Raw genomic sequence first — 14,723 nt, 5'->3', positions numbered from 1 at the left:
ATATCCTCTGGGTGAATGGATTTCAACAAAGAAGAAATAAAAATGAAGTAGAAGAGAGGCCCCTTCATGCACATTGAGCCTACTGGCTCAATTGTCACTTGCCTGCCTTGATGTCTTTTCAGCTCCAGGCAGGCAGTAGGCCAGGGCTTATTTTCATGACAGATCAGATGTTGCTTTTATGGATTTACAAAGAAAGAAATACTGAAAGGTCAAAACTGAAGTCACTTAGGACAAGAGCAGGCCCCTAGGAAGGCTGCCATTCCTTAGGATAATGAGTCCTGGGGTCCTGGCCTTTGTTCAGTAAATACGCGTTGGACACCTACAATGTGTGCACCAATGTGTGAGGAGTCAGGTTCTCTCCAGGGTCAGTTAGTTTTAGGAAGGGTTTTGGCTTTGGATATGTTTTATTTCTACAGAATGGTAGCTATTAACCTTTCTTATGGATTAGGATTACCTTCAAGAATCTGACTACAGCTCTAGGCCTATTCCCTAGAGAAACTTAAATTCACACAGACATACAGGGTGGGGTTCATGGAGCAGCTGAAGCTAGACCCCAAGTTAATAGCCTTCACATTAAAATTTTTATCTTCCTACCACTAATATGTGTCCTTTACTAAGAGGTCTTAATAGACACAGATTCTTTCTTAACTCTGTTTATGAAGTAATCAGTATCCTCCCTGCCCCTGATGTTCAGGATCCAATGGCGTGAGGACCACAGGCCTGGGCAGTCACTGGGGCACACAGGCATCTCTTAGTGGCTAAGAGACTGGACCCCAGCTCTACGTTGGCTCCTAACTTGCTGCCATTGAAAGGAAATCTCAGCCTCCCCATCTGTAAAATTGAGAAAATAAGACTTGTTCTACATATCTCATGGAATAGTAGTAAAATGTACATTAGAGAAGAGATAGAAAAACGCTTTGAACAAAAGCATTCTGCTCTTACCAAAGCAAGAACACAGCCTCTTTTGAGATGCCTTTTGCTCCTCATTTCTCCTTCAGACCCCCCCAGACTAGGAGGAGGTCTGTCTCACAGAGTGACCTTTTGGCTGCCCCTAGATTCCAAGCTCAGTTTTGCTTTCATTAACCACAGATACTGGGACAGACAGAAAAAGACCTAGTTTCTGTTGAGCCAAAGAGAGTCCCATAACTTGTCTGTTCACATACCCAAGAGCCCACCCTCTAGTTCAGACACTCAGTTCCCTCCCGTTCTGGGAGACAGCATGTCTCTGTGACCTCCTGGTAGAGACAGTTTGGCAAGTACCTCCACCCGCTCAGTGACTGAGTCTGAATTCTCCCCTCATGACGCATTTCCTAGCACTCAGGGTGTCCCCCCCCGCCCCGGTTGCCCCCTCACCACTGAAGCTGGCTTCCTCCCTTTTCATTTGATGCTTAACAACTGTCAGGTTGCAAGAAACATGCTTCAAATCCACATTCTCCCAGTTGCCTAGCAACAACTTCCCTCCCGGATAAATGTGGGTTTCCTGTCGCTCAGCCCAGGACTGAACACAGCAGCAGAAACTTCTGTCCACTGCTTCAACTGCTTTTCATCTCTCCTCTGTGTGCCTTCAAGACAGTAGCTCATCCCTCCCTTCAGAGCCTTCTGGCTCAAGACGCCATGTCTGTCCCCCAGAGACACGTTTAACCGGAGGCTACTTATTTACCCTTGTGTTAGGTATATCTTCAACTTAGAAATTAATACTGTTTCCAGATGGTCTTCTTTGAATCACAGAAAATAAAACAACCAAACATTCAACACCTAAGATGTTTCATGTGCTGGTAGAGTGACACCTGTTTCATTAACACATTTGATCCAAAGCACCGGAAATACAAGACCTTTTAGGAGATATGTTCTGTTCTACCTTAAGAAAAAAATATTACATAGCCCCAAAGGAGAGACATGGTTTTGATCCCTAACAACCCAAACAGAGGCCTTTTAGGGCCGGAATCTTCTTGCCTGCTGCCTAGGACCTTGTATCAATTTCTTAAGCACAGGATTAAGGCTTAAGGGCCCCTTAGACCAATCTCAGTTAATAGAGACAGATCCCTTCACAGCCTTATCTGTGTATCCAATCTTCCTTAAGAGGTCTAGTCTGACCTTGAACTTGGGTTGGCAGCACTTAGTTGTGTTGTGTGATATGGAAGAGTTATGTGTTACTTGAGAAATTAAGAGAACTTGTTTGGCATAGGAAACATGTGTGTGTGTGTGATGATGTTTGCCATTTTGATATGTTACCTTTTTTCCAGAAATATTTTCACAGTTCCATTACAAGTAAATTTGCAGTCTCTTCCAGTTCCTTGGCAGAAACAATTCAAGTGAATTTGAATAGATAGTGGGGAAGGGGGAACCAAAAGAAGAGAGCCTTGGGAAAGTTATTTATAATGTATGGCAACCTCAGTCAGGCAATTTCGAACAGGTACACATGGAGGGCTCCCTTGGGATCAGACAGTGTTCAGAGATATAAGGTGTGAGGGCCAGACCGTCATCATTTACCACTCCCACTAAAAAGAGCTGGGAAGGAAATTGCAGCTGTAGCGCCAGGCACATAGCTGGAGCTTAGTAACTATTTGGTGAATGAATATTACTAAATTGTTAACAAGACGAAGAAAGTATTAACCACACAGAAATGCATCTCAAGCTATTGTTTCTCTGTTCCCTTTCCCCTAAATTCCTGGTCTTGCTCTTGTCTGGCTATCTCTCTAGTCACTCCCTCTTGCTGACTCTCCTCACGTTCCTTTCTCCACCTGGAATTCCTGGGCCCTCCCCTTCTACTCATAGACACCGTCCTCACTCTCATAGTCATCAAGTTGTCTGTTTACAAACTTCAGCTCAAGTGTCACTTCCCCATCCCCAGATGAAACTGACTGCTCCCTCCCTGTAATTCTCCCTGATGCCTGGTAAATACTTCCCTCAAGGAAACTAAAACCTTATTAGACACTGTCTCTTTCCTACTCTGTTATAGTTTATTTACTCATTAATTACCACAATACATATTATTGAGTACCTACTGTGTACTATGCCCTGAAGATAAAAGACAAAGAAAACCTATTTCTATGCTTAATGAGCTTACAGTCTAGTGGAGAGATAGATACATTAAAAAATAACAGCAAACTAAAATAAAAGTGATAAATACACTGAGAAGGACAGGAATAGCTAGGAGGGGCATCTGACCCATGAGGAAGGAAAGCTGGAAGAGTATGGTGATGGGGGAAGAAGGCTTTCTAGAGAAGGTAAGGTGGTTTCAAATGAGTTAACTCTGGTCTGTAGGGGTAAAGTGAGAATGGGGTAAATGGGGTTGGTTGGTCATTTTGATCTGTTAGTCCCAAAGTGATAGGATTAGTGGCTAAGGACTGCAGGCTTTATAGAAGCCTACAAAAATATTTGAGATTTGAAGTTTAAAAAAAATGACTCCAAAGAAAAAGAAAAAACTTTAGAATTATAATGAATGAATATTAAATGAATGTTTAAGAAGGTAATGCTATTCAACTTCATTGTTAAATTTAGTTATAACAGGCCCTTGAGTTTCATTCAACACTGTTTCATCATAACATTGATGAGAGAAACAAAGCTGATTCCTGGCTGAGGCCACTGTCAGCGTGGGGTTTACACATCCTCCTCATGTCTGCTTGGGTTAGCTCCAGGTACTCCTGTTGCCCCCACATCCCAAAGATAGTCCCAACATGAGTCAGTGTGGGTGTGGCAGTGAGTGTCCCTGCCATGGGATGGCGTCCTGTCCAGGTTAGATCCCCACCTTGTGCCCTGAGCTGCTGGGATGGGATCCAGCCACCCATGACTCTGAATTGAACTAATTGGGTAAACAATTATCTTACTTTTTAAGCAATCTTTTAAAATGTATGTATAGTTTACATTTATTTCAGTGTTTAATATTAGAAATATTTTAGTCTTTATTTTGAGGTTTGGTGATTTATTTTAACTAGAAACAAGCCATAGAAACTTAATTTTGGGCCAAGTGTGGTGGCTCACACCAGTAATCTCAACATTTTAGGAGGCCGAGGCAGATGGATCACTTGAGCTCCAGAGTTTGAGACCAGCCTGGTCAACATGGAGAAACCCTGTCTCTACTAAAAATACAAAAATTAGCTGGGTGTGGTGGTGCACGCCTATATATAGTCCAAGCTACTTGGGAGGCTGAGGCAGGAGAATCACTTGAAGCCAGGAGGCAGAGCAGTGAGCAGAGATCGCACCACTGCACTCCAGCCTGGGCAACAGGGAAAGATTTCATCTCAAAGAAAAAGAAAAGAAAAGAAATTTAATTCTAGTTTATATTAATTAGCCTGTGGTAAAATTGGTTTCATTATTGCCATTTCACTTAGTCGCAGTTTCCAATAACTTATCGATGAATTAAGTGAGGACTTACTGTATTCATAAAATGTTAAATTCCAAGGCTTGTGTACAGTTCAGGTTTTTCCACTTTACAAACATTTTTAAGTATTCACAATGATTGCTGAAAAATTATACCAGATAATTCATTAAATAAGTTGTTCAAAGTCAAATAATTTCAAAAGTAAAAATTAAGAGCTTTAAAAATAGTATACCTATGTAGACATAGACCTACAGATAGAGAGACAGATGAATAGATATGGACACAGAGGCTTTCCAGTGTGTTCATGTGATGTGGGATGGAGTTTCAAGATCAGAGTGTGCCTGGGGCCTATGGAAGTAAAGGAGAGGGGATGGAGAGAAGATTGTCCACCTGGCCATGCGCAATCTCCCACCCACTGTCAAGTGAGGAAGCCAGACACCAAATTCAGAAAAAGAGGAAATAATCCAAACTAATGGGAACTTGTGACTGATTTACTTATGCCCAGTCTCCCTGGAAATATAAATATAACTATTCCTTAGTTTGTGCCTCTGGGCTCCTAGCCCCTCTTAGGTGCCTTCCTATTATCTAGGACCTGGTTGCTTTTTCTCTGCACAGCTTCTTTGGATTCCAGTCTTTGATGCCAGCTTCCTCCTAAAGTAGCCTTTCAGATGTCCCTTGCTTGCCCTCTGTAATCTAAGGGCTTACCCTACCCCACACTCATTCCCAGTACCAGCTTCTGGATCTGTAGGCTAGAAATTTAGGCAATGGGAGGGGAAGAACCAGTGATGACTCCCAGAAAGTGGTACCAGCAACAGAAAGGGCACAGAGGCACAGAAGTTGGTTTGGGGTAGAATGATGTGGTCGGTTCAGGACATGTTGGATCTAGGCAGATGTCAAGCAGACAGTTGGATATGTAAGTCCGAAGCTCTGGGGAGAGGTCAGGGTTGGAGGTACAGATTTAGAAGTCATCAACAGAAAGGTAGCAGATTAAATAATAAAGGAAATAAGACTGTACAGGAAATGTACAGAGTGAGAGGAGCAAAGGAGGCCCTTGGGAACCTCAGCACTTCAGGGGAAGGTAGAGGTACAGTCGCTGGTGGGAAATGCAGAGAAATAGCAAAGCAAACCAGGCAAAAGCAGTGTCACAGGTGACCAGGGAGGAAAAAGACATGATTACAAATGTTTAGAAAAGCACAGAGGTCTGAAAAGACAAAAACCAAAAATGTCCATTAGACTTAAAAGCGGGAGAAAACTAGGGGGTTCTTGCTAAAGCATCTTAATAGGATGGTGAGGGCAGAAGCCAGGGAAGTGTTGGTGAGAAAGTGAAGTCACTGAATATGAACTATGCTTAAAAGAATGTGGGAATGAAGGGTGGAGGAAAGAAGTTGGACTGTAGCTAGGGAGGCACAAGGGGTCAGAGGCAAATTCTTTCTCTCCTGTGGGAGAATCTTGGGTGTATACACAGCATGACAACAGTGATGGGAGGGCTGGTAATGCCTCAGGGAAACTCTTGACAGTAAATCCTATGAAGGAAGGACTTTGTTTCATTCATTAACATGTCCCCAGCACCTGGCACAATGGCAGACACTCAATACATATTTGTCAAATGTGGCATTCTATCATTTAGAAACTGCACCTGGCTGTGAGTAACAAAAGTCAGAGAAGCAGTGGGTTTCACTTTCCTCCCCATGCAAAATCTGGTGCTGGGTCTTTCAGGAAGGGTTTGGAGCGCCACAGGTTTCCTCAAGACCCCAGGCTGCTCTGCATTTTCCTCCATAATCCCCAGCACATGCTCATCATCTGGTGACCTCAAGACACCTGTGCCGACTCCCCCAGCCCATTCATGTTGCAGGCAGGGACCAGGCAAAGGGCAGAGGGGCCTACTTCAAAAGAACGTTCCCAGAAACCTCAGCCTATGACTTCTCCTGGTGTCTTTTCGGTTAGAATTGTGCCATAGGCTCACTCTGTATACATGGGAGGCTGGGCCAGGCATTATTACTTTTAGCAAAATTACATAGATAAGCATCAATCTTTGTCACTGTGACAGAACTAGTCAATCAGTGCCAGGCAAGGTTAATGGAATCGGTTGGTATGTGCATTATTCTTGTGGTCTGTCGGTCTTTCCCTCTTTCTTTCTTTCTTTCTTTCTTTCTTTCTTTCTTTCTTTCTTTCTTTCTTTCTTTCTTTCTTTCTTTCCTTCTCTCTTTCTCTCTTTCTTTTCTTTTCTTTTCTTTGTTTCTTTTTGACAGAGTCTCACTCTGTCACCCAGGCTGGAGTGCAATGGTGCAATCTCGGCTCGCTGCAACCTCCACCTCCCAGCTTCAAGCGATTCTCCTGCCTCAGCCTCCTGAGTAGCTGGGATTACAGGCGCCTAGCACCATGCCCAGTTAACTTTTGTATTTTTAGTAGAGATGGGGTTTCACCAGGTTGGCCAGGCTGGTCTCAAACTCTTGACCTCAGGTGATCCACTCACCTTGGCCTCCCAAAGTGCTAGGATTACAGGCATGAGCCACCTCACTCAGCCTCTTGTGGTCTTTCTTATGCTTCGTGTTATTCATTTATTAGTACTTTTAGGCAACAGGCTGATAAAAATGCAGGAAGATGCATGCCGTGATCTGAATGTTTGTATGCTTCCCAAAATTCATATGTTGAAATCCTCATCCCCAAGATGATGGCATTAGGAGGTGGGGCCTTTGGAAGGTGATTGGGCTATGACTGGGATTAGTGCCCTTGTAAAACCCCAAAAAGCCAGCTTGTCTATTCCACCATATGAAGACACAGAAAGAAATTCCCATCTACCAATCAGGAAACGAGCCCACACCATGCAATAAACCTGCTGGAGCCTTATAGACTTCCCAGCCTGCAGAACTGTGGGAAATAGATTTCTGTTGTTTACCCAGCTTATAGTGTTTTGTTGTAGCAGCCAGAGTGAACTAAGACAGTGCTGATCTCATATTCTTGGAGGGAACTCTCAGTCTTTAGGGAAAGCAAAGCCGCCATTTGGGGTGGGGTGCTCTCCAAGCACTGCCATATATGTTGATATGGTTAAACTGCAAACTATGGTAAAAATGTGGAGGTCTGTAGAATTGTCAATCAGAAAAAAGATATAAAAACAAGTTAAAGTCTTGGTACTTCTTCAATGAAACACGCCAAATTGTCAACATTGATTACCCTTGGGTAGAGATGTGGAGAAGTTTGCAGAGACAGCTTTGCCCTGTACTTTATATAAGTAAGCAGCTTTTACTTTGTTGTCTTTAAAAAAAAAAAAAGCCTATGTGCTCTTCTTTGTTTTCTTTCTTTTTTTTTTTTTTTTTTTTTTTTGAGACAGAGTTTTGCTCTTGTTATCCAGGCTGGAGTGCAATGGCGCAATCTCGGCTCACCGCAACCTCCACCTCCTGGGTTCAAGCAATTCTCCCGCCTCAGCCTCCTCAGTAGCTGGGATTACAGGCACGTGCCACCATGCCCAACTAATTTTTTGTATTTTTAGTGGAGACGGGGTTTCACCATGTTGACCAGGATGATCTCGATCTCTTGACCTCGTGATCCACCCGCCTTGGCCTCCCAAAGTGCTGGGATTACAGGCTTGAGCCACCGCACCCGGCCACTATGTGCTCTGCATGTGACTCAGAACTACCTAGGCAGTAAAATTAATTGAATTAGCAAAACAGAGTGATTATGAATTTTCAGGAAGTCATTAATTTACCACTTCTTTATTACATCCACTTCTAACAGGACCTCAATATAGGGAAATTTGACTTCGAGATAAAAAGACCAAATTTATTTACCCTTTTAAAAAAAAGACAACTCAAAAGCAGACTTGTCTTGCTGAACCTTCCTCAGCTGGACATTGATGAGTGTACAGAAAATGCAATGGATGAAAAGCTTGGTGATACAAAGATCAAAAGATGGGGTCCTGTCCTTAATGAACATACCATTTCATGGAATATCAGGTATATAAACAATTATAATCAATCTGTTTTTTATTTTGATAAGCTCACTTACTCACACATCAAATATTGAGTGCCCACCACATGCCCAGCATACCTAGAAATCATCCAGGTATAATTTCTATCCACATGGGGCATAGAGTCTTACAAGAGAGACAGATGACAAGTAAACACCAATGGTGAAGAGCTCAAGGAAGGAAACAGAACTCCTAAAGAGAGCATGGCAGGGCAGGAGCGAGCAAGAGGCCTAGAAAAAGGGGCATCTAAATCTACCTGGGGGTAGCTGTCTTTCACATAGGTCATCGTGTTAGGAATGAAACTGGAGGGGTGAGTAGAAGTTTGCCAGGCAAAGAAGGATGGGAGGAATAGAGAGCAGAGCCGGGGACAGGAGACAGCTGACGTGTGAGTGGAGATAAAAAGAAGTCCACTGTGGTGGCAGAGAAGCAGGAGAGAAGGCAAGTGAGGGAGCCAGGCACCAGCTCACAGAGGCCATGTGTGTCATAACGCAGTAATGACCTTCTCTTCTGGAGACAGTAGGGGGCCATAGAAGATGTTTGAGCAGGGAAAGTGACAGGGCTGGATTGGCCTATTGCATAACTCAGACCACAGTGCATTGGAAGGGAGGGGGCTAGAGGCAAGGGGACTGGCAAGAAGCCTATTTTTTTTTTTGAGACGGAGTTTCACTCTTGTTACCCAGGCTGGAGTGCAATGGCGCGATCTCGGCTCACCGCAACCTCCGCCTCCTGGGTTCAGGCAATTCTCCTGCCTCAGCCTCCTGAGTAGCTGGGATTACAGGCACGCGCCACCATACCCAGCTAATTTTTTGTATTTTTAGTAGAGATGGGGTTTCACCATGTTGACCAGGATGGTCTCGATCTCTTGACCTCGTGATGCACCCGCCTCGGCCTCCCAAAGTGCTGGGATTACAGGCTAGAGCCACCGCGCCCGGCCCCAAGAAGCCTATTTTGATAAACTATTCTGGAAGGGAAGTGAACAAAGGCAGTCCTAGAGGGGAAGAACTAAAAAGATGGGATACTTCCTTAGTATTTGCTCATTCAACAATTTATTTTTGCATACATACAAAAATCTTTTTTTATTATTGAAACTTCTTATTATAGAAAAAAGTATGAAAGTAGAGTGAATAATATAATGAACTCCCATGGACCTATCACCCAACTTTAACTAGTATCAATATTTGGCTATTCTTGTTTTAACTGTTCTCCACTTTTTTTTCCTGACTTTTTTTGAAGCAAATCACAGACAATATATCATTTCACCATATATACTTCCCTATGTATCTCTAACGCATACGAACTTAATTGTTTTAACAAAATCACAATGCTATGATCATACCCAATACAATTTACCATAATCTCTTAATAATACCTAATACCCAGTCCATGTCCACTGTCCCCCAATTGTTACAGCTGGTTTGTTCAGATCACAATCAAAATCCAGATGTGGCCATTTTATCAACATGGCTCTCAAGTTTCTTTTCATCTCTAATCATCTCACGGGAGACAGGAGGGAGGATGGGCAGGACTTGGTGATAACTTGCTTAATGACACACAGTTTTTGCCTGCTTACTTCCTCCCTTCCCACCCACTCTTCGCAGCCTCACCCTTGTATGGAAAAAACAGAAATTAAAGTGCTTTGCCCAGCACACACTGAAGCTATTTCCAAGGAGTTTGAAGAGTAGTCCCGGCACGAGCCAATCCTCAGGTCAATACACATGCTTCTCAGTGGTGTAGTATTAATGGCAGCTTAGCTGTTCTTTCCTCTGGAAAATTCTACCCATCTGCTTTGTATCTCTCATACCTAACAAAGCCTTTTATTTTACGATTAGAAAATAAGCCTGTCGGGCATGGTGGCTCACACCTATAAACCCAGCACTTTGGGAGGCCAAGGTGGGTGGATCATCTGAGGTCAGGAGTTCAAGACCAGCCTGACCAATAAGATGAAACCTTGTCTCTACTAAAATTACAAAAATTAGCCGGGTGTGGTGGTGTGCACCTGTAGTCCCAGCTACTCAAGAGGCTGAGCAGGAGAATCACTTGAACCCAGAAGGTGGAGGTTGCAGCGAGCTGAGATTGCACCACTGCACTCTAGCCTGGGTAACAGAGTGAGAATCAGTCTCAAAAGAAAAATAAAAAGAAGCCTGAAATACGAATGCCACCTGAGTGTGCCTACATTGATTCCAGGGTTTCAGGGTCAAAAAGAATACAAGGACCTCTGCATCTATGGCAGGGAGGAGAGGGGCAAAGACACACAGCTAGAAATGAGAACCTGGCTGGTCAAAGCCTAACTCCACCTGTTTGTCAGCTTTGCTGCAAGCTAGATCAGCCCAGTGATCATTTAGGAGAACCGTGCTGGCAAATAAAAAGCCGAAGCTTTTTGTCCCCAGATAGTTGGATGAGAATTACAAGTTCAGCTCATTAAAAGGCTCATGCCCAGTGCTCAATTCACACTTACTCAGGATGCATACTTGAGTTTGAAAACCACTGTCTTTACATTTAGAACTCAGTCCTACATGACTCCTCTAGGATCAGTGATTCCATCTGTTTTGAAACAGGATGTGATCACGGTTACTGGAAAACCAGAGGTTCATATCAGGCTTTGGGGCTTGGAGGCAGCATACTTGGGGGCTTCCGCATCTCCTGACGAGTGGCAAATGCAGGAGCAGTTCTGAGTTTGCATGAGCTGGGGTTTCCCGAATACTGCTGGCAATTGGAGAATCTGCAAGGGAGCTTCTCTGACTCCTGCCAGCAGCTGCCTTAAAATAAAGGCGATGTAGCTGATCAAATCCTCCATGAGACAGTAGTGTTGAATGGAGGAAGAGACACAACCTGTCTGAAAAAGGCACAAAGGAAGAAAGATGTAAACAATGACAAGAAGCCTGCAGTGTCTGCAAAGCTGTGTGGTGAACAGATGGGCATCCCGGGCCACAGCACTTCCTCGCACTCTGCCAGCTGCACGCTGTTTTCCTTCCTCCAGGAATCTTGTTTGGTATCGCTAAAACAGCAATCAGGGCTGGGCGCCGTGGCTCACGCCTATAATCCCAGCACTTTGGGAGGCCGAGGTGGGTGGATCACGAGGTCAAGAGATCAAGACCATTCCAGGTCAACAAGGTGAAACCCCGTCTCTACTAAAAATACAAAAATTAGCTGGGCATGGTGGCGGGCACCTGTAATCCCAGCTACTCAGGAGGCTGAGGCACGAGAATTGCTTGAACCCAGGAGGTGGAGGTTGCAGTGAGCTGAGATCGCGCCATTGCACTCCAGCCTGGGTAACAAGAGCAAAACTCCGTCTCAAAAAAAAAAACCCAGCAATCAGAATCACTTTGGTGTATTTAATATAACTGTGAAACTATCTGTGCTTGAAAAGTACAGTAGGGAGACTTGGAATGAGAGTCTTCAATTTGTCAATTAAATAAAAGAGTTTTGTTTCTAAAAGTAATCTTGCAGAAAAGGTCCTGTGATCAGAAAGAAGTGGGGGGAGGTTTTCAAGCATATAGGAGATCAGATAGTGCCTAAGTGTTTGTATACTACAATATATATATATATGATTTTTTTTACTGTAAATTACAGCTTCCCACACTCCTAGACAGCCGTTCTCAAGGTGTCAATCTGAGATCTTGGGGAGGAATATTATCTGATATGTCACCAAGAATTCAACAGGTGAGTAGCCTGATAGTAGTAATTATAATTTCATTATGCCTTTCCACCATTTACTCCACTTATGTCAAATAATTTAATTGTATCTCAAACCTGTTCGAGGAAAAGTACATTTGATCTTTCCATCTAGCAATTTCAAAGCACCTGTTCGCATCCCAAATTATCTGTGCTCTTACGTAAGAGGTGAAAGAAAGGAACTACCCTTCTGATTTCACATCAAAAAAGAAATGCCACTGGCAATAACCAACTTGCCTGGTGTGGCACAAGTCATCAGAGGACTTACAGTTAAATCTAAGTCTTTTCAGTTCTGAAGTGGTTCATTATTCTGTTATAGTCTTAAAGTTCACATAAATACTGCCAATAATAATAACATACACCTTCATAGCTTACAAGCATTCTTCTAAGTGTTTTGCCTATGTTGGCTTATTTCATCTTAAACAAAACAATTGACTTTTGTTTTGTAAAAAGATGTGCACATTTTAATTAACATCTGGTTGCACAAGTCTTCTCCCATAAAGAAATGGATTCTTCCATGCAGTAGATGAGAGGTGCTGGGGATATGATGATGAACAGGCAGATCTGGTCATGGCCCAATGGGAAAGAGAGATGGGAAAAAAGCAATTTTCTTCAAGTGTGATGAGTGTTATGAAAGGGAGGGAAAAGTTAAAATCGGTTTTTCCAAACTTTTCCTCCTTTATTATTCGCGGCTGACTTGGGCTCCACCAACCTGGAAAACTGCAAGGTTGGAATCTGTCTTTATAAAACTCATCTCAACCTGGGCCGAGTATGCACACTGATATGTGGGAATGTTAGAGAAGAGCCCATTATACTAATGTTTACCTGCTACAGTGGAAGTCTCTGTTAAGCATTCTTTTCTTCATAGCATTTTAAAAACTCAGATCAGTACAATAAGACTGAAATTGATAGAGAATGTAAAAAAATCCTTAAAGTATATCAACAATCTTAGTTCTGAGTAGAAGTTCCAGAAGGCTTCTTGACTATCTAGATAGCAAGTCTAATCATTTGTGAACTAGGTTAAAGCAGAAGGTCCAGTTTATATTAATTGATATTACACCATTTGACCTGAGAACAGTCCCTTCATCTCTGAGTGCTTTGACTAAATGAGCAACATAATAATGGTAATAACCCCTTACAAGATTGTCATAAGACTCACTGTGTTGAAGCAATTTGAGATTCTGACTTTATTGAAGCGTAGACGGTGATTATAGGCATGACTCGCTGTGTGGATTCTACCTGGGCTCATCAGTTTCAGAGGGCAACTGTTGGCATGTGGACAAAGAGACAGATGACAGGTAAACACGGCTTATTGCAATAGGGGAACTGTTTTCAGTCTCACCTGATTGAATCCTAATGGTTTTATAAATTCCCAAGTACCACTGAAAGCAAAGCAAGTAATAAGGTGTGTTTTAGGAATAAAAGCAGCATTATTTTAATTTTGCATTTTCCCCTAAAGCAAAGCCAAATGGCATTACGGGAGCCAAGCTACTGGCAACTCCAATAGCCTTCTTCTGAGTTCTCAGCATTACAGATCTACCCCTCAAAGAACAAGGCCAGCAAGCACTATAGGTTTTCACATGGAGAAGAGAAGGCCATCATCCTCCTCTTAGCTGGCACATAATTGAAAAAGTGTTTTTCCAGGAACGGAGACTTCATCTGTTCTATATTTGCTAGAATTTTAAAACACACACATAGACACATACACATGCACACACACATAGAGGCACACACATGAGAAAACCACAAACCACACCTTTCAGGGAAATGGAAGAATTCATTGGCAAAATTAAGCTAATAAGATTATTTCCCAAATATAAAAAAACTAAATTTTAGATGATTTAGCCAAAGAAATTTGCTCTGGTCTTGCAGCATAATCATTCCCGCATTATTTTATTTCCTCCCTTTCCCCCCTAGTATCCCCATCTTGGTTGGATAACAGAACCAAAGAACTGGCTTAACAGTAAAATATTTTCTGCATTTGCCCAAGGACACATCCCCAAGGAATTCAAATAAAAGGGACTGGAAGAAGAGAAGCTATACTACAATCCTGTAGGGTTCACTCTGTGATTTTCTTTAAGGCTCATCCTAGTGTTCTACTAGTCACTAAGTATGTGGCAGTAGGTTTTGTTTTTTACAGCTGGATTAAGGGTTGCTGAGAATATGGATGTTTTCTTTTAAATGTGGAAGTCAAACCCAAACTTTGGAGCATTGGCCTCATAGTAGATTATGACTCTGGCTGCCTTAAAGTAACCCGAAGCCTTTTCCTTTCCTTAGTTTATCCGTCGGCCAAGTGTGCAGGACTTGCTGTGGGTAACCAGGCCCCTTATGCAGAATGGTGGTCCAGAGACCTTTACAAAGCTGATGGGCATCCTGTCTGACCTCCTGTGTGGCTACCCCGAGGGAGGTGGCTCTCGGGTGCTCTCCTTCAACTGGTATGAAGACAATAACTATAAGGCCTTTCTAGGGATTGACACTACAAGGAAGGATCCTATCTATTCTTATGACAAAAGAACAAGTAAGTCTTCTGAGTTCTGCTTATAAATTGGCCTCTCATGTTGGTTAAGCTGATGGTTTAATACTTCCAGGTGAAACCAAACCTGGGGTTGCATCTATCTTGTCTTCTTGAGTGGCCTTAGGCAAAGAGACTTCTCCCAGAAAGTCCACTTCTGCCTGCAGAAAGGAGGCATTGCTTACAAGCAATTCTGGGCATGAACCACGGAAAGAGCTGAGGACCACTTGGAAAGGGAACAGAGGGGCCATTTC

At 43.0% G+C, this 14,723-nt stretch overlaps 1 protein-coding gene across 6 annotated transcripts in view; it reads left to right on the top strand.

Moving 5' to 3' along the window:
• The window catches only part of ABCA4 (ATP binding cassette subfamily A member 4), a 129,895-nt gene that overhangs the window by 27,369 nt on the left and 87,803 nt on the right, over positions 1 to 14,723 (top strand). For all 6 annotated transcript variants that reach the window (XM_009001737.5, XM_054236561.2, XM_035252196.3 and 3 more), the window contains 2 exons: positions 11,856 to 11,945; positions 14,235 to 14,475. In XM_009001737.5, coding sequence (XP_008999985.3) covers positions 11,856 to 11,945; positions 14,235 to 14,475 — 331 coding nt within the window. The remainder of the gene's footprint in view (positions 1 to 11,855; positions 11,946 to 14,234; positions 14,476 to 14,723) is intronic.

The sequence above is a fragment of the Callithrix jacchus genome, chromosome 7 (genome assembly GCF_049354715.1).
Source record: "Callithrix jacchus isolate 240 chromosome 7, calJac240_pri, whole genome shotgun sequence".
Lineage (NCBI taxonomy): Eukaryota > Metazoa > Chordata > Mammalia > Primates > Cebidae > Callithrix > Callithrix jacchus.
This window is presented reverse-complemented; position numbering and strand designations above follow the sequence as displayed.